Source organism: Cynocephalus volans, chromosome 4 (genome assembly GCF_027409185.1).
Source record: "Cynocephalus volans isolate mCynVol1 chromosome 4, mCynVol1.pri, whole genome shotgun sequence".
Lineage (NCBI taxonomy): Eukaryota > Metazoa > Chordata > Mammalia > Dermoptera > Cynocephalidae > Cynocephalus > Cynocephalus volans.
This window is the reverse complement of record NC_084463.1, coordinates 3,279,931-3,302,142: the sequence shown is the minus strand read 5'-3', so window position 1 is coordinate 3,302,142 and position 22,212 is coordinate 3,279,931. Positions and strand designations below refer to the sequence as shown.

The 22,212-nt window shown below is 36.1% G+C and overlaps 1 protein-coding gene across 1 annotated transcript in view; it reads left to right on the top strand.

Annotated features, from left to right (window-relative positions):
* Positions 1–22,212, top strand: part of LOC134374908 (rho GTPase-activating protein 20-like) — a 113,872-nt gene that overhangs the window by 44,426 nt on the left and 47,234 nt on the right. The window contains exon 4 of the mRNA XM_063093042.1: positions 1,739–1,812. Coding sequence (XP_062949112.1) covers positions 1,739–1,812 — 74 coding nt within the window. The remainder of the gene's footprint in view (positions 1–1,738; positions 1,813–22,212) is intronic.

The window sequence follows — 22,212 nt, the reverse complement described above, 5'->3', positions numbered from 1 at the left end:
GACCTTTGTGTGAGGGGTCTATGACCCAGTCTGTATAATGGCTTTGAAGTGTCTGAGCCCTAGCCCTGACAGTACAAGTGGAAACTTAGTATAACTAAAATAATGAAATGTTTTGGCTTTAGTTATGAATTGCCTAGACACACAATTGGTGTTGTCATGTAGCTTTACCATTGCCTATGTCGGCAGGAGTCCAACAATAACCCCAACCAGACAATTGGTGTAACTACTGCTGTAACAATACAGTACAGGTAGTAGGAATCAAGCCAAGGTCTGAAGGTGAAACAGAATCCTGCAAAAGATTTAGACTATAGCTTGAGGCATATGAACAAACTGCCACTTTTTTTTTTAGTAAAATCAATGCAGTATTCCATTATTGAGACTCTTCACATCAGGAGGTGCTGCTATATCCTGCAATACAAATACTTGTCTTCCAGATTTCCTTTCTCCCTGCAACCTGTGCAGTTACATTAGCCTCAGGATGTTAGATTCCTGAGGGTTATGTTCCGAAGAGGTGTGACTAATAGAAGTAGTGAGATGAGACTAGCAAGCTAGAATATATAAACTAGGTTATTGAAATCACTAGGGTCGGGAGAGATTAGACTCTTCTGAAAATCTCACAGCTATAGGCTGTTTCTCTAGAAGAAAAGCACCAAATAAATACACATCATGCAAAAAATGTTATACAAATAACCTGGCCTGAAACTGATTCATGGTTAATAACTCCTGATCAATACATTTGATATTCTCTATTTCTTAACCCATTTGTTTCTTGTCTTTGATCGGTGTTTTATATAATTGTTTCAACTGCTGTCTCAGCTGTGGTAAGAAGATTTGGGTGTATAGACTCCCTATGTGAGCCAAAAGATTAATGAGGGGAACAGAAACACTAAGGCCAGAGCAGTGACGACACAATAATTTGGGAGAGATCCCTGGGGCCATGGTGAATTTGTGGGATAAGAATTGTGCCAAAGAATTTCAGTATCCCCTTCCCACTGGATGATTCTTCCTCTATTCCTATGCTAGGATGTAGGTTTTATTTTACTAGCCAAGAAACAGTTCCTTTATGAGTCATGTAATGAGATACTGACACTGAGCCAGCTAGTTAGTTTTATATGGTTCCTATTAGAGCAACATCCAGTTCCCAAGCATGAGTGCCCTAGGCCCACAGGCATGGGTGAGACTTCTGGTTAGGATAGGGCGAAAGGGTATAGCAGGAAGAATGGCTTTAGTGTGACACAGCCTGAACTTCACTCATGGCTATTTGTGGTTATATTGTTAATTTTACTCATCTCTCTCTAGTGGCAAGGCTCTCTGCCTGTATCTAGAGATATTAAGATTGAATTTAGAGAGTAATTATCTGGGTAATCCAAACCTCATTGACCACAAATTTTAGGTCATTGGAAACAGAGTACCTGACTTATCCAGTTTATCTTCTATTAATATACCACCTAGAAGAGAAAAAATGACACATGATAAGCAATAATAATGGTTATGATCTTACTTTTCCCAAATATTCAGATCAACATTTAACCTGTTTATTCTCATAAGAAACACTGCCTATACCATGTTTGACACTTACTAGCCCATTTTTGATGTTATAGTTTATCTCCATAATGAAATTTAGGTTCCTTACTAGGTAAAGATAGGCAGTACAAAATTTGTTGATTTGAGTTGAAAATCAACATTTACTTCCATTATAAGCCACGTGGCCTTCATTTCAATATTTTTTTCCTCACAGAAAATGGAAGCAGAAAGGAGGAGGCGTGCTCCATCTCATATCCTGGGTAAAGCCTTACAACGGCCTAGTACCAGGTGAGTGCAAAGTTTTATATGAGGGTGCTTCAGAAAGTTCACGGAAAGATCCATATTGTTTTTTGATTCTATTCTTCCACAAAATTTTTAAAGTACTCTGATATTACACATTTGGTATGTGCTTGGAACATTATATTAGCCGAAGAGTGTTTAACATCACATTTTTTTAATGCATGGGGGTTGTTTGTTTTATTAGTACAAGAATTCTCTAATTAATAATAGAAAATTTGACATTTGTTCTGAGATTATTTAATAAGATCTATTCTTTATGGGAATTATAAAGCCTTTTAGAGCTGGTATGTATGCTTGGTTGCTTCTTTGTCTTTATTATCTCCCACTGATGAGTGAGGACATGCAGTATTTCTCTTTCTGTGCCTGGCTTATTTCACTTAACTTAATTTTCTCCAAGCTCATCCATGTTGCTGTGAATGGCAAAATTTCATTCTCTTTTATGGCTTAGTAGTTTTCCATTGTGCATATATACCACATTTTCCTTATCCAGTTATTGTTGATGGACATTTAGATTGGTTCAGTATCTCGGCTATTGTAGAAAGAGCTGTGATGAACTTGGGAGTGCAGATATCCCTTTAACATGATGATTTCCATTCCTTTGGGTTATATACACAGTAGTTGGATTGCTGGATTGTGTGGTAGTTCTATCTGTAGTGGTTTGAGGCGCCTCCATACTGTTTTCCATAATGGCTGTAAAATTTACAGTCCCACCAACAATGTAAAAGGATTCCCCTTTCTTTGCATCCTTGCCAGCATTTGTTATTCTTTGTCTTTTTGATAATAGCCAGTCTAACTGGTGTGAGATGATATCTCAGTATGGTTTTGATTTACATTTCCCTGATGCTTAATGATGTTGAGCACTTTTTCAGGTACTCATTGGCCATTTGTATATCTTCTTTGAGAAATATCTATTCAGCCCCTTTACCCATTTTTTAATCAGATTATTTGATTTTTTTACTGTTAAGTTGTTTGAGTTCCTTCTATATTCTGTTGCTGCTTTTGTTTGTTTTTTGTGGCTGACCTGTACAGGGATACAAACCCTTGACCTTGGCGTTACAACACCGAGCTCTAACCATTGCATATTCTAGATATTAATCCCTTGTCAAATGTATAATTTGCAAATATTTTCTCCCATTCTGTATACTCTGAATTCTAATGCTTACAATTTCCTAAACCCACCATACTCTCTAATCATGGCTCAAATGTCACTTGCTTCAGAAACTCTTCTAATGCCTCTTAAATAATATTCATGCTCCTATAGAACCCTGCGTATCTTTTAGTCATAGCACTCAATCACACTTCATTGGAATCACCTTATATGTCATGTTCTCTTTAGTGTCCTAGCATACATCTGTTAATAAAATAATGCCTTGTACATACTTGGTGTTCAATTATTATTTGTTGGATGAGTGAGTGAATGAAGGAGTGGCTCCATTTCCAAACCGAGAGAGGAATTTAGTAGGTTACCATAATAGTTTCTGACTTTCCTGACCTCCTTTAGGTAGCCAATACATAAGAGACTTTCCTTGTTGATTGGTATTATTTGTGAAATTTATGCGAGTGAAAAATGGAAATTCCTTTTAACAAAATGATTCTGGGTTATTGTTAGGAAGTAATTTCATGCAGCAGAATAGCACAAGAACTCATGTATGTGGTCTGGAAATACCACATGTATTGGCATCTTTATGATATTTCTTCATTATTTAGGAATGAATTCAAGTCATACAAACTTTCCCTCCAGAAATTCATCATTTTGTAATGGTATTCAGCCCACCTTGTAGAAATTACACAAAAATGTATCCACTTTTGTTTTAGGTAACAATCTCTTACCACTTTCAAGTTGGTATTCATCTCTCTCCATCTCCACTTCCAAATTAATTCATTGTAAGGAAGTAAAATTTTACTAAACTTGCAAATTTAACTCATTGGTTTTTAAAGGACCTTTTCCAGTTAACTTCTGAGTATTAATTCCTTGTCCTCCTGTTGGCTTTTTTCCCCTTCTTTCCACTGTGTTTTTTCCCCCTGTGTTTTGGATAAACACGTAAGTTCTTAATTTATTATATAAAAATGAGTTTATGGTTATGATTGTGCACCTGGATACTTAAATGGACTTATTCCTTTTGGACTTAGTAATTGTCTGCTTTTTATTAAAAGGAAAATAAAAGAAAAACAGGAAAAGATGAAGGACTCAGTAACAACTTTTTATTTTTTAACCTTCAGCAAACATTGGACAGATGGGGTAACTTTTAAGTGAAACAACTGGTTCAACAATGGTCCTTTGATATATTTGTTTTGCAATTGTGCAAACTTCTGAACTGAGTAGCGAGAATTTGTAGTGTAGAAATTTGGACTCAATTTCCACTGGGCTGCAATTTTTTAATTCTAATGACAATTACAGGTAGCTCTAATATGGGTGGGTGGGGCATTTGATTGTTTTCTAACATTTTAATTAGGAAAAATTTTGAGCATAAAATTTATAGAATAGTACAATGGACACTCATATACCCACTACTATATTTTACCTACAATTATTGGCATTTGGTCTATTTGTTTCATCTGTGTTCATTTAGGTATTTATATATATGTTGTTCTTTTTTCTAAATCATTTGAAATTAAATTATAAACTATTAATTAAATTAATAGTTCTTACTCCAAAATACTTCAGCATAAACTCCTAAAATTATTAGTATTCTTCTACACAAGAATACCATTATCACACGTAAGAAAATTAACATCACTTCCTTAATGTCATCTAAAATATGTTTATATCCAAACTATTCTAATAGTTCCTATTTTTATAGCTATTGTTTTTTAAACCAGGAATTAAAGTTCACAGTTACATTTGGTTATTATGTCTCTTTATTCTCTTGTAATATAGAACAGGCCCTGTAACTTTTTTTAAAGCCCTATTTAACTTCTTAAAGAGACTAGTTCTAAAATCTGGATCTGTCTATAGAATAGTCAATATTAGTTATCTATTTCTGTATAACAAATTATCCCAAACTTAGCAGCTTAAAACAATGAACACTTATTATTTCACAGTTTCTAAGGATGATAATCTAGAAGCAATTAAGCTGGATGTGTCTGGCTCAGGATATGTCATGTGGTTGTAGTCAAGATGGCAACTGATGCTGCAGTCATTTGAAGGCTTGACTGAGGCTGGAGGAATCACTACCAAGAATAGTCACTTACATGGCTGTTAACATGAGGATTCAGTTTTTTGCCATATGGGTCTCTCCATAGGGTTGGTAACAACATAGCAGCTAATCTCCCCGACAGCAAGCAATTCAAGAGAAAGATAAACCCATACACACACACGATGACCCAAGATGAAAGCTAGAGTGTCTTTTATAACCTAATCTTGGAAGTGTGACATACTCTCACTTCTGCCATAGGCTCTTGGTCAAAAGGACCAACATTGTACGTACTCTGAATTGAATTCATAGGAGTGTGGATAACAGCAGGCAGATATCATGGCATGCTGACTTAGAGGCTGGCCACCACAGCTTACATTCTGGATTTGTCTGATGTTTCTTTGTATTGTCATTTACCTTGTTCCTTTATTTCTCCCATATTTCTTATATTATATCTAAATCATATCTAAATGCTTGATTACTTAATTTTATTCAAGAATCATTATGTGCAAGAATGCTTAATATACGATAGAGTATACGAAGGCACTTCAAAAGGTTCACAGAAAGATCTGTGTTATGTTTTAATTGTATTTTTCCATGAACTTTTTGAAGTACTCATATTTCATATTGCATCATTTCAGGAGGTACGTAATGTCAGGTTGTCCCACTTAGCTAAGATGACCTGATATCCTCTGTAAAGGTGTTTCCCCCCTTTTGCTATTAGAAAGTAATCTGTGAGTTAATGCTCACATTAATTTTGTTGTGAAGTGATTAAGCCATAGTTAAGTGGTAGAGCCCAGGGAATAAGATTCAGGTAATATAGTTTACTCCTTAGCGACACTAGGAGGACAGTTCTCAGGCCTCTTCAGGATTGCTAAGTGTCTGGAGAGCTACTGCAGGCTCTGGTAGCCCAAGACAAAAAACAAACAACCAGCACCTGAGTCTTGGATGTTATACACATGGACCAAATGTTAGTTCCTGGTACAGAAATGAAGTCTTTGCTGAACTCTGTTTCACTGTACTTGCATTATGTAACATGGGTTTAACTCTGCCGTTTAAGTAAGAATGGATTTTCAGCATATCCCTTTTTTATCTGCTTTCCTTCCCACATAGAGACAGTGAAACAGATGAAATTAGTAGTTCTTCCTATTTGCCAGGCATAAATTGTTACTTGCTGTTTCCCAGTACAAGGGGCTCTCTGGAACTACCTTTAAACATATATTCTGGGTTTTGTGCTGAGGAGATAGGAACTGTAATATCTTAAGGAAGAAGAGAATTATTCTTGGGCCACAGGGAGACAATTGTTTTCCTAAAGCAAGTGACCCTCTAGCCTCCTTCAAGTTTCTAGAGAAGTTCCAAGTGATTAATACTGCAGAGGATGTGTGGTGCTGCTACTCTGATAGAGAACCATTGCTACCAGTAGTAACAGCCATTACGTGTTGAGCACAGATGTGATCCAGATGTGCTTAGCTAAGTGCCTTACTTGGATTATCTCATTCAGTCCACACAGCTACTCTGAGAACTAGGCATTAATGCTTCCATTTGACAGACTGGTAAAATGCAATTTAAAGGTCTTACCTGACTGTCCAAAGTCACACAGTCTTGAAGCATCAGACCAAGTTTCAAACTCAGGTCTGTCTAACTCCTAAATTTATGCCATTAATCCTCATTTCCTGGCACTCCCTCCCCACCCTTCAGCCCTAGACACTTCTAAGGTCTATTTATCTCTCTTGGCCTTGAATAGACTCCCCTTTTGCTTCTGTACTGAGATAATTACTTCATGGCTCAGTTCAACTTATGCCTTGTGGTACCTTTCCTAGCCAGATCTTTCTATCTTCCCTCTTCAACTCCCCACACTCCTCACACTAAATTCCCATCATGGTTTTTCACCACACACATAACATAATCATTTCTTTAGGTTTCTGTTGTGTCTCTGAATGGCCAGTGACTACCCGATAGCCAGGTTTAGTTTCTTATTCTCTTTAACTGATAACTCCAGCCTAAATTTATATTTCCCTTCCATGATTTTCTCAGAACCTTAGAAATTTAGAACTGAAATGAACTTAGCAAAAGCAAACAAAAAAACCCTCACATCTTAAAGGATGAAGGATTGAAAAAATATTAAACAGCCATTTCCTTAATAAAATAAATTCTCAAGGGACCATCATTTCCATTCTAATAATGAGTAAATGCCATGTAATCTTTAAAAATATAGGTTCTCTTGAACCCATTAGTAAACTGAGTTTGTAAAACAACCAAGTGAACTAAACTCCAAAGAGTGACAAGCCCCTCCGAAGAGAGATAGGACACATAAACTGTTTTACTTTTGGAAGATCATGGCAGGAAGAGGTGGACATCACCAAAGCAGGTAAAAAGTAATCAACTAAAGTTCAGTATTTTGTAAAGGCCCCAAATGTGGGCTAAAGTATCAGTTTAAAGTAACCGGAATCCCCAGAACACAAAGGGAATTAATATTCACATGTTTGTTCTTTTCCATGGGCCTACACTGGTTTTCTCACAAAAAAGGTTAGAGATAGTTCAGGAGATGAAAGAGAGCCCACCTCAGTGGCCAGGCATGCAAAAGTCAATTGGTTGCCTCTGGGAGACAGACATGAAGCACTCATTGCCTTCTCCCTCAGAATCTTCTCTCATACTAAGCAAAAGCCTTAAGCTACCAAGGGAGGGCAGCAAACCCTCTCATCCTGAGTCCAGGTGAAGCTCTTTTCCTTCCTGGGGAGAGGTAAAAGCAAAACCCATCTGCCTCTTGGAGAGGGAACAATCTCCCTCACCCAAAGGACTCATGCAAACACCCAGTGCTTCTGGGGAAGGAGTAGAAGTACAGGTCATCTGTCCATATGGGAAGGGAAAAAAAACTTCTTGTTCCCAGGGTTCTACACCAATACAAAGCAGAGTTCTGCTGCCACTGAAGGAGAGGCTGGAAACTTTCTTCTGCCCAACAGCTACCACAGATTCGTGGCAGAATTTGGAAGCCACAGGGTTAAGGAGGGGCAGGAATATGAGAAGACCCTTCCTCAGAGGCCCAGGTACATAGGCTGTGCCTAGAAATGAGACATACCAGAAGTTCTGAGAATTCCACATACTCCCACCAAGAGCCCAGTGCTGACTAACAAGCAACAGGAGTCTGCTGTTGGGGAAGGGGCTAGCTGCCAAGAGAACTTTCCCTTCTGTAGTGCAAGCATTTAGGGATTGCTGAAAGCTGAAAGTAGAGCAGAAATGTGGGGAAAAGCCTCCATCATCCCACCCCTTGCATTGAGCACAAGGTAACAGCAGCCCATTGCTGGAAGAATTTGAAGTGTGTGGTATACTGAGGTTAAAGATAGCAACAACAAAACCCAAACCCAACTATTGACTGAATTGACTCAACCTCTCATGCTAATAACCTAACAGAAGAAGAGACATGCCCATTTCCATGATGCTTTACCTCAGTCTCTATTATTCTTCCATCACAAGGTCCGGCATTCAATCAAAAATTCCACAGCACACTAAAAAATAATGAAACACTACTGTTGAAAGATAAGACAATCAGCCAGACTGAGAGATGAACCAAATGTTAGAACTATCAGACAGGGACATTTTAACAACTATGATTAATATGTAAAGGATCTAGTGGAAAAGGTAGACCACATTTGTCAAGAGATGAGAAATTTTAACAAAGAGATGGGAATTTTACAAAGCCAAATGGAAATGTTATAGATAAATATATGATATCAAAGATGAAGAGTTTTTTTAAAGGCTCATCAGTAGACTTGATACAGCTGAACGAAGAAGCAGTGATCCTGAAAGATGGCTGAATAAAAATTTTCCAAAGTGAAACACAAAGGAAAAAACAAAAGCATCCAGGAGCCGTGAAACAATATCAAACAGTCTAACATACGTGTTACTGGGACTCCAGAAGAAAAAGAGAAAGAAAAAAGGGACAGAAAAAATATTTGAAGATATAATGGCTAAGAATTTTACAAAATTAGTAAGGACCCAGAGTATCTCAAGCTGGATAAATAAAACCCAGATCCTCCTACACTAGTTGTCAAGAGAGAACATCCAGGTGAAGAGTGATGGCTGGAACTGTCAATTTAGCTTTTTGTCCCTTGGCTACCTTACTGCATTGGAGATCTCTCCCTAGTTATCACTGCTATCACCACACTGGCTATGTAATACTGTAGCCCAGGTATAGATATAGGAATCTTCCCTAGTGCCAGCATCACAGCCAAAGCAGGCTGGATGGGACTACCTAAGCAAGACACTGGACTGCATTTCTCAGTGTGTTCAATGTCAGTAGGAAGCATTTCTCCTGCCAGGTGTGCAGTTGTGGGAAAGAAAGGTTCTTCATCAATTTTTATTCTACGTACTGGCATAGTAAAAGCTCTGAAAAATAGGTAAAGAAACCTCTTCAATCTGGTGTATCTCTCAGTTTCTTTTTCCCAGTACCATATCTATGCCTTCATAGAATGTGCACTCTGGAAGGAATAGGCATGTTATCTGTCTCATTCATCCTCTATAACAGTACCTGATAATTGTTAATTTATTCAACAAATATTTTATTTATTTATTTATTTATTTATTTTTTGTCGTTTTTTCGTGACCGGCACTCAGCCAGTGAGTGCACCGGCCATTCCTATATAGGATCCGAACCCGCGGCGGGAGCGTCGCCGCGCTCCCAGTGCAGCACTCTACCGAGTGCGCCACGGGCTCGGCCCCAACAAACATTTTAGCAATAACTATGTATCAAGCACTTTTCTAGGCATTTGGTCCTAAGGACCCCGCTTTCATGGAGTTTACAATCTAGTGGGGAGATGGATAGCAAAACACACAAACAAATTATAATATTAGAAAGTGATGTCTAGTATGAGAAAATAAAATGTGGCAATTAGAGAGTGACTAGGTTAGAATAGACAGAGAAGGCCTCCCTGATCTGAGACACCTATTAACATTTCATGGAAGATACTCAGGGAAATGCTGGGCCCTTAAGGAAATAAAGACAACTGTGTACCTTTAGGAAATCTCATTTATAAATTTGGATTTGTTCTTTCCTCTGTTTCTATTGGTCATCTCAGTTCCAACCCCGAGGAGCTCCACTCTTTAATAAGGCACCAGATAGAAAAATGAGAGGTCAGAGATAGGCACGCTCACCTACTTCAAAGACATAACTCTTCCTTGGACACTAACCAAGTATCTGCCACCTTCAGAGGAAACCCATGACTATGCAAAAGGGGCTTTACAAGACTATAACAAATGTATTTCCTATGACCAAGTGCTTCTGAGAACACAGCAGTGAACACGACAGTGAAACCTTTGGCCTTGTGGTGATTGCCTTCATGTTCCAATCCAAAACATATTAGTGCTAAGTGTAATTTACATATAGGTCTCCCATTTCTCCCCACTCTGGATTTCACTCTAGGAATTAACTGATAAGCTCGACCTAAATCTCATTTCTACCAGATTTTAGTATAGGATTGTTTGTTTGTTTGTTATAAGACGGTGACTCTTTCTACTATATTTGTAATTGGTACCACCTATTTTAAAACTTTCTGTTCTCTGTTTCATATGTGCTCACCTTGTCTCATTAGATTGTAAGTACCATGAAGGCAGGGACCCTGATTTGTTGTGCTAATGTTTTGAACACATTTGGCTGTCATTCCAGAAGCAAATAAGGCTTGCTCCAATCCTTTTTATTGTTGTTGTTTTCTTTTTTTCAGAAAGTTGTCTACCTCGATTCCTGGTTATAAAAAGAGAGAATAGACAGCTCAAATGTGGTTTGTTTTACTCTGTTTTTGTGGAATACTAACTCTCCATGTAAATATCCAGAGTAAAAGTCAGTGGAGAAGCTTTTCTGAAGAATGAGAATGAAACTTCTACTAGAATTTAATTGTGTTTTGCTTAAAGATTTATTCTCAGTTCTTCTCCCAACTCCAAGATTCTGAAACCTCCAGAATTTATTTACAATTAGTTTTACTGGGAATGATAGAATTGGTAGAGCACTTTCCCATTAACCTCTCTTTCCAGAGAGGCCTTTATGCCAGGGAATTTTGCTTTAGTGCTTAAATGGTCAGGGAAAGCACCTATAGCATTGCACTAAAATTTTCACAGTCTGGAAATAAATCAGGCCACATGTGTGTTTGCTCAGCTCCATGAACACAGATGCAATGCGTGCTTTCTGCTTTGTTAAGGGAATGATGTCATTTCAGCTATGTGAAAAATGACTTAAAATGTGGTTTGGTTTTAGCTGAGCTGTCAATTTTTATTTTGTCTAGCTTTTAATATGTGGGTTCCACACTTTGACATGCATCAGCAGTTATTTATAAGTATTCCATTATTACTAATGTTTTTTAAAGACTGAATAAAATAGAAGTTAAAATATTTATTTAGCATTAATTTACAATCATTATGATTAAATCTCCTGATAATTTGAACTTGAGGAACAATTTTTTGAGAATGATGAAAGGACTTTTAATAGAACGATTTTCATATGATGGCTCCTATGACTGATATCCAATGGATAAGTACATTAATGTTTCTTGGCTTTCTTCAATTTGGATTTCAGTTCAGCAAGCATTTGTTGAGTATATGCTAGACTTTGTATTTTGTAAGGAGCAAAATTGAAAGATTTGTCCTCACATTAGGGTTTTGAATTCCAAAACCATGCTGGGCATCTTAGCACATGCTGTTGTACATGTGCACACAGCCTAAGTCTTTGAGAGGGCTGAGTCTGAATTAGAGTCTGTTAGCTTAGGCAAGAGAGACAGTTGCTTTACATAATATCTAATAGCATTTAGCTTTTTCTCACTTTTTGGAATGATTTGATCACTTGAGAAAATAAAATGGGGCAATTAGAGAACTAAATTGCGTGAAGTCAGGTACTCATCTTTCTGGAATTCTCATCCCCTCCTTTTTGATTTCTATTTAGAAGCACTAATGGAAAAGAATTCCAGAAATAGAGTGGCATGGATGTAGAGGTGCTACTACAATCATAAAGGTAGAGAAGGGGAGCAGATGATCAGATGGGTCTACCTCTGCTCAAGAGAGGTAGTTACTTTCTTTACCTGTGTTCCACTGGGATACTGTAACTGTGGTGATTATCAGACAAAAGAGAGAAAAACCTCTCTTTCCCACCCCACCCCACCTCTGCTCCATCTAAAAAATATTAGTGTCACCACACATTCAGACCAAAATGGCTTTGGGGTTTGTTTTTGGTTTCTGAATGATACAAATAAACTGAATGATTTCTCCACTTTTATATGTAGAGAAGAAACTAAGGACACTGTGTTGTGTTTAGCTGTTCATTCTACAGATATCTGAGTCTTCTATACTAGGCACAGTTCTAAGAACAGGGGATCAGAAATAAGATTTGGTTCCTGTTGGGAAAATAGAATAATTTGGTCAGGGCCCTTGCCTTGGGTCCCATTGGGTGTATTTTTAGCACATCCATTGTAAGCAAATTGTGTGTGTGGGTGGATGGAGTTAGTGCACATGTGCACCAATGTGTCTTTTTAGTTTTGTTGCTATTCTTGTGTTCTTCTTCACAAGAGAGAGAGAGTAGAGAGAGGGTTTTAGTGAAGCAAGGAGGCAGGAGGGCGCCAGCCTCAGGCAATGGCCTCAGGCATCTGCCCTGCGCAGCCAACTTATGGCTCCGAGGACCTTTTGGCCAGTTACCTAGCTCATAGACCTGCGTAAAGGGGTCTGGTGACCCAGCCTGGCGTGTGTGGGGTCTGAGGACCCAGCCTGGCATGTGAAGGGTTTGTGACCCAGTCTGTGAATGGGCTTGAGGGGTCTGGGAGCTCCAGACCCAGCCCTAGCTCATGAATCAGCCCAGTTGGTGCAGGATTACTGGCAGGTTAAAGAGCCCGACAACTGGCATGGTCACGTAGCTCTATAATTGGCATCGCAAACAGGATTAAGAGCTAGACAATTGGCACTGTGTGAGGATTCCAGACATTAGCCCTGCATTAGCTGTAGTTGTGGAGCCAAATAGTTCCTGCCTTGCTACATAGTGTAGTTAAAATGTAAAGTGCCAACTAGGAGCTTACCCTCTAGTTGGGGAAATATGATGTACAAATAAAAAATAAGTAGAGAACGAGGGGTGGGGTGTGAGGGGAGAGGTTGGTAGACTAATACAAAGTTGCAAAGTTACAGTTAGACAGGTAGAGTAAGTTCTGGTGCCCTGGGGTCACAATAGCTAATAATGTTGTATTGTGTATTTCAAGATAGCCAGAAAAGAGGATCTTGAATGTTGTAACAAAGAAATGATAAATGTTTATGTGATATGCTAAACATTCTGATTAGATTATTATACAACATATGCTTGCATTGAAATAACAAACTGTAGCCCATAAACATGTACAATGAAGAAAATAAAATTTAAAATATTAGTAAAGAATGTGAGCTAATGTGTAATTAAGTGTTAGGTAGAATATTTGTAGGCTATAAGTACACTAAATCAACAAATAATTATAACACCTACTATGAGTCAGATAGTGCTAATATACCAGGGATAAGGGGATTTTTTTTTTAAGGTTTCATATAGTTTCTGTGTTTAGAGTAGAGAAAGATCAAGAAACACAGCTAATTTAAACATGAGCTATGGAATTTTTCTTGTTCTCAGTGTTCTTTTAGCAATTTTTTTTTCACTGTGACCTATTTCAACCAGAGAAATGGAAAAATAAACAAAGATTATTTCCTACAAGTAAAACTAGATGAAAAATACTGCCCAAACTGCCACTTATGTCCAGAATTTCATGCCTAATCCAAAGTCTACTTGCTTTAGGCATCAGGAAACCATTGTTCCAGGTCTGACTTTGCAATAAGTAGCTTTGTGACCTTTAGCAAATCACCTGATCAATTTATGCTTCAGTTTTTCTCTTTTGTCCAAGACATAACTCTCCGAAAGACATAGAAGAAATGCTGACTCCTCTGTGAAGCTTTTTCTGATCTCGTCTTCCTCCCTGCCCACTCCTCTGCAACTTCACCACCTAGTTGTCAGGGAGGACACTTTCTGACTCCTAAACTCCCTTAATAGTTACCTCTTTTCTATGATACTTACCACCTTTAACCTTCTTTTGTATCATTTTTACATCTAATTACACTGTTTTTAATACATATTAATGACAGTGAACATGTGACTGGTCAATTTAGAGGATTTTTATTTGTTTTGATGACGGTGAAATGAAATGAAAGATGTTAAGATTGTACAGGGTAAGAAGTTATTTTAAATGCCAGAACTTTGAAGTACTGTTATATCATATTTCATTTCAGTGTTTTCACCAGTGGTGACAGCACCAGGTGGAAAGGATTAATAATTGTAAAATAGACAATTTCTTATACAGTAGTAAATATAAAATTGTTTTTCTGTACAATTTGAGCCTTTTAGCACAAAGTTTTTTGACAATGTATGTTGCATTTGTTCTATATGATTTTAAGACTTGAGTTTACTTTTGTTTGAAAATGGAAAGTATGTTAGATTTTAATGCTTCAAAGTGTAAATGTCAAGATTAGATTTTCCAATGTAGGCTTGGGTGAAGCACTTGAGATATATTAAGGCAGCCCTATCTAAGACTTCGGCATGTTTTTAGTATGTTATTGCTTTTATTCTACCTAGAGTAAGTAAGTTTTAGTACAGTAAAATAAGCAACCAAGTTATCTGGAAAACTCAGTTATCTGAATTTTGGTGTACTTTTATCCAAAAGAGACATGTGAATATTTTATTGCAAGTTAACATCAGAGATTTACTGATTTAAAAAGCATTTCGTGTTATGATGTCGGACTTATGAGTCTATTCCTTTCTCTGGAATCATAATTCATTGTGTCTCTAACATCTACTTAATCCTCAGTTATCAAGGATTCAGATACACATGGTTCCTGACTTAAGATAGTTCGACTTATGATTTTTCAGCTCTGTGATGGTGTGAAAGTGATACACATTCAAGTAGAAACCATAATCGAGTACCCATACAACTATTCCGTTTTTCACTTTCAATACAGTACAGTATTCAAAAAATTACATGAGATATTCAACAACTTGTTATAAAAGTAAGTGTGGTGTTAGATGATTTTGCCCAATTGTAGGCTAATGTAAGTGTTCTGAGCATGTTTAAGCTATGATATTCCATAAGTTTAGGTATATTAAACCCACAATATTTTCAACTTAGAATGGGTTTATATCAGAATGTAACTCCATTGTAAGTTAAAAACATCTGTACACACACATATTCATATATACATATACATATATACATATATATTGTGACATACATATGTTAGATTTGGTAGACAGGAAGGCTGTTCAGTCCTAAATGTTAAAACAAACAATCCCAGGTCTTTTGGTAGTTATTCAAGCTTTAATATGTAAGATAGTTTTAAAACATTCTTTTGGAAAACTGAAATGGACTGGCTGTCAAAGAGAGTATTCTGACTTCTTTTCTTTATCTCAACTGATTCTTAACTTCCAATAACAATTTGCAAAAAGTTGGTAGTGTTTCTTAAATGTTATTGCTGCTGAGCACAAGAAAGCATGCTTAGCATTCTCACAGGGGAGATACTTTCTTGGAACTGTGGGGAAGAATTTTCTGGAATATGTGAAAATATCTACTCTAATTATGATGTAGCTTTTAGGTTCTATTAACGTTAGTTGTTTTAGCTGTTGTAGGGAGAGAATACTGTTAGAGCTTTGTAAATAGCTCTACCAAATAATGGACAATATCATTTTATTAGGGCTTCCCTGGATTAGAGACATCTTTTGTATGTATCCAGTCTTATTTGTTATCTTCTTAACACATTTTTCCAGAAATCGAACATGGTTTTGAACAAGTTAGATAGTGACATTGCAGAATCATCAATTTCCAAAAATTTGAAGTTAACATAAAACCAAGCTGGAGTCATTTCTTCATGAATGCCCATCAAGTTGTTCTTCTCAGGGTCACTAGAGAACTTCATAATCTTTGGTCATATCATCTTCCTTGACCTTCCTTCAGCATTGGACACCCCAGTCTCTCTCTTCTTCCCTTGGCTTCTTGGTTCTGTTTACTGACATCCAGCTTGTTCTGCTTTACTAGTTTCTCCTTCTTTTCTCAAACTGTAAATGTCGATATGCCACAGGGCTCAGTACTTGAACCTGCTCTCCTTCTGTACTAACTTTCTAGATAATCTGATCTCTCCCATAGCTTTAAAATCCCCATTTCGATGTCTAATAGTTTTTTCAAGCCTAATTTGTACAAAACCAAATTTCTTATCATCACCTCCACCCCAGTTGCTCATGCCAGAAATCACTCTATCATCAAATCCTTTTAAGTTCTACCTTTGAAATATATCCAGAATTTCTTAGCACCTCCACAACTACCATCTTTTGCAAACCATCATTATCTCTCTCCGAAGTTATTATATTGCAAAAAGCCTCCAAAAAGATTTTATTTAAATAATTTTAGCCAACTCTTTACTGTAGTTTTCTTTTAAATTTTCTTTCTTTTTTGGGGAGGCAGGGGTTGTGCAGCCAGCTGGTAAAGGTATCCAAACCCTTGACCTTGCTGTTATAACACCGTCTTTTAAAATTTTGTTGAAGCAAGTATTTAATGCATGCTTCCACTCTTGCCTCCCTCCAGTCTATTTGCCATCTGTTCGCCATATGGATTCTGTTTTTTCCCTGTTCAAACCATCCACTCTTCTATCTCACTTAGACTAAAATGTGAAATTCTTTGTGTGGCCCCTCGCTACTTCATTGGCTGCTATTATTCCCAGTACTTTGAATAGTATTTAATGTACTGTGGGCAATCATTCATGTGTGAGTGATGGAATAAATTATTTTTAGATGTGGAATATGATTTGGGATTTAAAAAATAAAAGTTAAACCTTCATCAAATAGTTTAGCCACCTCAATATAGAAAAACAACACTCTGAATTAAAATATTCCATTATATTCATGTTTTTATTTAGCATCCACTAAAAAATTATTTGCTTTAATTCTTCAAATGATTTAATTTGAAATAAATTTATCAAAAACAAGAATGTTCTCAAAAATTTATTTCAAAGACTAATGATTTTTTTTAAAAGAAACTTTAACTCATTGAACCTCTTATTTTCTTTTAAAAATGTCTTAAAGCAAGTATTCATTATGTGGTTCTTACTTATCTTAAAACATATTATGTAGGTATTTTGGCAGGATAATAGTTAAAGTTTCCTGTCCAAGCTATCTCTTCTATTAATTATGAAGCAACTCATTTATGTATTAACCTGAATATTGACATTTTGGCATTAATGAGCTGGAGGTGATAGGTAACTTAAGTCAGTGCCTGGAGTATACTGCCTTAAAGACTTTGTAATTCATAGGTATAATATGATAGTTCTTAATGTCCTAGTTACAAGTTATTAGCTGATATTTTTTAACTTTAACAGACCTAAAAATTGTAGATAAAACTACCTTTAATCAGGTATTATTCTTTTTTCTCTTTTTAGTGTACCATTATTTAATTATTACCTGAACTAAACTAGTCAAACTACTAGAATGCCTAATCTGCATACTAGTGACTTGTTTCATTGTTGAATCAGTAAATAAACATATAACCACATCACTTTGTAATTACTACATATATAAATTTCCTTGAGTAGCCTGACTGTTTTCTCCATTCTTCTTTGATTCAAGATGATGACCAAAACCAACTTTACTTAGTTGATAATGAAGATAAGTAGTATTTTCAAGCCAGCAGGCCATACGAAAGTGACTGGTTTGGCATTTTCTCCAGTCCTTAATTGGTATCTCTCTGTTTCTACTCATTCTTTCATAATCAAGTAGAGCTATTCTTCTCAAAAAGTTGCCATTTTTACTAGGCTATTCGAAGTTCTCAAGCTCAAATTTTTCTCTGATTAATGGGCTTGCATCATGGTATGTAATTTGTATATAAATTATCACCTTTTTAAGTCCTCAGAGACAATGCTTTTAGGATCTTGTTCTCTCCTTTGTTTTTGTAATGTCAAGTGCTTTGCACTAAGTGAATTCCTAATAGACGTTGTTGCGCAGTTTCTGTGTCAAGACTGTGAGGAAGTGATGTAATTAACTCCCTTCTTTGGAAATGATGTTTCTTTGTGTGTGGATCTTGCTCTATTAGTGTAACTATTTATTAGTGTCCTTCTCTGTCCTTCACTCCCTCTTTCCATTCTTGTTATTCTGTCTTTACTAATTTAATGTTTTCCTTGATCTTTAAATATTAGCATTACTGTTGATGTAAGATTGTTGATCTCATTATATCATATAAGCTGTCTGTTCCAATCAGCATTTTGATGATAATTTTAAAATGCTGCTTTGAATACTTCTTGCTTTTAAGCCCTTGCTCACTCTGTTTATCCAACCACTCATCCATCTATCCTGCTAAGCCCTTATCCTATCTTAGTTCATTTTGATCTTGGGATTATCACTAGGCTTTGTTCTCATAATCCAAGTCAGAATTCAGACTGTATATGAGCTACATGATTCATCATTTTATCACTGAGAGTACTTGGAAGTGGAAGTATAGTACATATTGCAATCACATCATGTTATAATCACTATATGTAGTTTCCTTTGGTGATTTGAATGTGATTTTATCAAGATAATGACAATCAAAATGTAATAGTACTTTCTTATGCTTTGTCTCATCAATAAGACAAATGGTTGTTTTAGACTCTATTTCCAGATAATATGCTTTCAATGCTGAGATGTTCAAAATAGTCATTAATATTTAATGGACAAATTTTTATTGCTGAGTAAGATACAGTTTTGATGTTGATAATGGTTTTTATAGCTTTATTTCAATAGTTATGTCTTTTTGTTCCAAATTACTTCTGGACTAATTTATTGTCTAAGACTCAACAGGATTGCCCCTTATACAGGCAATATAGGGAGTTCTAACCTGCTATATCATAACCAGGTAAGGTAAAACATGCTAGAACTTGATAGTTTATTAAGTTGGGTTTACTCTTTAGAGTACATGTTATAATGATTGGTACTTGCATCAGGAAGATTAATTTGACAGAAGTGAGAAGTGAGTAATATAGATTAGGAAAAAAGAGCATGAAAGTAGAGAGTTCAGTTAGGAGTTCATTATGAATGAAATGACTGTAGGTTATGTGAGGGCTTGGAGTCAAGAAATTTTATTGTTTAGTTAGAATGTCCTTAAAACATAGGAAATTATTATATGCGGGGAGCAAAAGAGGGAAGAATCAAAAGTCACACTAGGACCTTCATACGTTGCTGGTGGGAACGTCAGCTGATGCAGCCAATGTGGAAAACAGTTTGGCAGTTCTTCAATAGGTTAAACATAGAATTACCATATGATCCAGCAATTTTACTCCTGGATATGTATTCAAAATTATTGAAAACAGATATTCAAATAAAAATGTGCACACAAACTTTTATAACAGCACTATGCAGAATGGCCAAAAGGTGGAAATGACTCAAATGTTCATCAGCTAATGACTGGATAAATAAATTTGGTATATTCATACAATGGAATATATTATTCAGCAATCAAAAGGAATGAAGTAGTGATACATGCTACCACATCTATCAAACTTGAAAACATTATGCTAAGTGAAATAAACTGGACATAAAAGGACATATGTATTATATGATATGAAATATCCAGAATAGGCAAATCCATAGAGACAGAAAGTTGTTAGTAATTGCCAGCCAGGAGCTAAGGGAAGTGACTGCTTAATAGGTATAGGATTTCCTTTAGGGGTGCTGAAAATATTTGGGAACTAGATGGTGTTAATGGTTGCACAACATTGGTATTGTACTAAATACCACTGAATTATACATTTTTAAATCATCAAAATGGAAATTTTTTATTATGTGCATTTTACCATAATTTTTAAAAAGAACTCAATATTAAGCTAGTTAAAAAGAAGCAACACTAGGACAAGAATCACAAACTGAAAGGATTTCAGGGCCCTAGGAAGTGCAGTAGACAGAGTAAAGAAGTAGCAGAGAGGGAACGTGGTGAACTAGACGTTGAAAACCAAATGTTTTTGAAAATCCTCTGTGGGCCAAATAAAATTAAACTGTGGAGTGCAGTTTCCAACCTCTACTAGAAATCGAGCTGAATAACTAGACTCTTTGCTTTGTGTCTCCACCATTTTAGCACAATGCCTAGCCAACACATATAGACGCTCAGCAGGTATTTGATGCATGAAAAATAAATAAAAAATAAATAAAGAATGGGCAGTAAGGCTGTATTTTTTAAAAAATTTTATCTTCATCTCACCCCTCACAACTTATCAATTTACATATTTTAACAATCTGTGTTTATTTATTTTATTGTGGTAAGATACATATAACATAAGGATTGTCATTTTAATCATTTTTAAACATACAATTGCATGGAATTAATTAACAATCTTAAAAAAAAATCTCTTAAATATGTTTTCTTCTATCTTCCCTATCCTTTTCTCACTGCCAACTCAGGTGTGCAACATTTCTTGCCTAAGATTACTGCAGTAACTCCCTAATGTCTCCTTTCCTCTAAGATGCCCTTCTCTGTTTTCTTCAATATATTACAAAACACAGTATACTGCTTAAAATCCTTTAAGCTTTCAGATCAAAGCCCCATAGCATGGTAGGGAAAACATTGATGATCTGGCCCCTTCCTCATTTGCTGCAACTCTTCCTCAGGTGCTTGTAACTCCAGACTTTCTGAACTTTCCACAGTTCCTGAAGCACACGGTGCAGGTACATGTTTGACATGCTCTTCTTAGAGTTCTCTTCAGACTTCATTGGTCTGTCTGTCTTAAAACTTTGGTTCTTCCAAGAAACTTTTCTAACCAATCCAATCTCAGATAGGGATTCCTGTGTTTGCTCTTCTTTGTGCCTTGGCACTTTGCATTTCTTTTATTGCACTTACCTCACTGGTTTATCATTGTGTTTACTAGTAAGTCTGAATCCCCTGTCAGACTGCTAACTCCTTAAGGTCAGGGATCAAACCTATCTTCAGTGCCTGGCACATGGCAGATAGCCAGCAAAGGCAACTCTTATCACTATTACAAATAACTTATTATATGGTAATTGTGTGTTCAATTAATGTCAAACGAGAATATGAATGTTAGATGTCATAGAGAGATGCCAAGCAAGGATTCAGTTGAGAGAAAGTTTTCATGGGATAGATGGCATTTGGAATGGGCTTTGAGATATGAGTAAATTTCTGGAAGGTAAATTCTATTCAGTTATTCAGTAATTATTGAGCAGTGACTATGTGCTCGTTAGTGTAACAGGCTTTGATGTTGTCCAGGTCCTGTATAGCACTGGTCATTATAATCTCGTATTGATTACCACTTATAAACATAGACATTTCCAAGAAGTATTCTGAATTTTAGTTTATTTTGTGATTTACAACAAAGCACCACCTCTAAAACTGTACCAAAAAGTGGATTGACTTTTAGAATAAGCCTTAGCAATAAATTAAGAGATATTACTGTGGCCATCTTTCATGAAAGTTATTATCTAGTTTTAGCAAAAAAATGATTAAGTTCCTAAAACTCCTTTTTGCCTTCAGAAATAGCTTCACAATCCCATTTGAAAATGAAATGTTAATATATAAGAAGCAAGAAACTTGCTTGTTAGACTCTGCTTGTATTTGTTAGATCATTTTAGAGCTCTGTTAATTATAACTTGTAAATCCTAATCAGGTTATATTAAGAGGCTAAATAGAAGGTTATAATCTTACCCCCCCCATTTCCATAGTCTAAGAGACTAAAATAAACACATCTACTTTGCACTCAGATTAAAAATAAACACTTCAGAATCACATAATTGAGCAATACATTTTTAAGTAGGAAACACTGATTAAGATTTGTAGTTTTAAAAAACACAAAGGTTGTGTTTTTGTTTCCTTCTATGAAAGATTTTTTTCTTTTTAACTTATGTGGGTGCTGAGATGTTTATTTTTCTCTGAAGTACTGCATGAATGTTTTTTAACCAATGCTGAGCTTGCTAAAGTATTGAAACATCTCTTGCCATACTTATATGTCGATCTTTAACATGACAGATTATAGACATATATGTTGATAAACCCACACAGAAAAATAAAAGTAATTTCATTGTGGATTCTCCTCAACGCCACCACCAAATGTACTTATTTGACAGTATTACCATGAAGTAGAAATGAGTTGCTATGTATGAACATCCTTTGGAATTGCTCTAAAATAAAAACCAGTTTTAAAAATAGCCTAATTAATCTTTGGCCTAGGCTAACCCCAAGCAAAAAATAATGATTTCCTAATT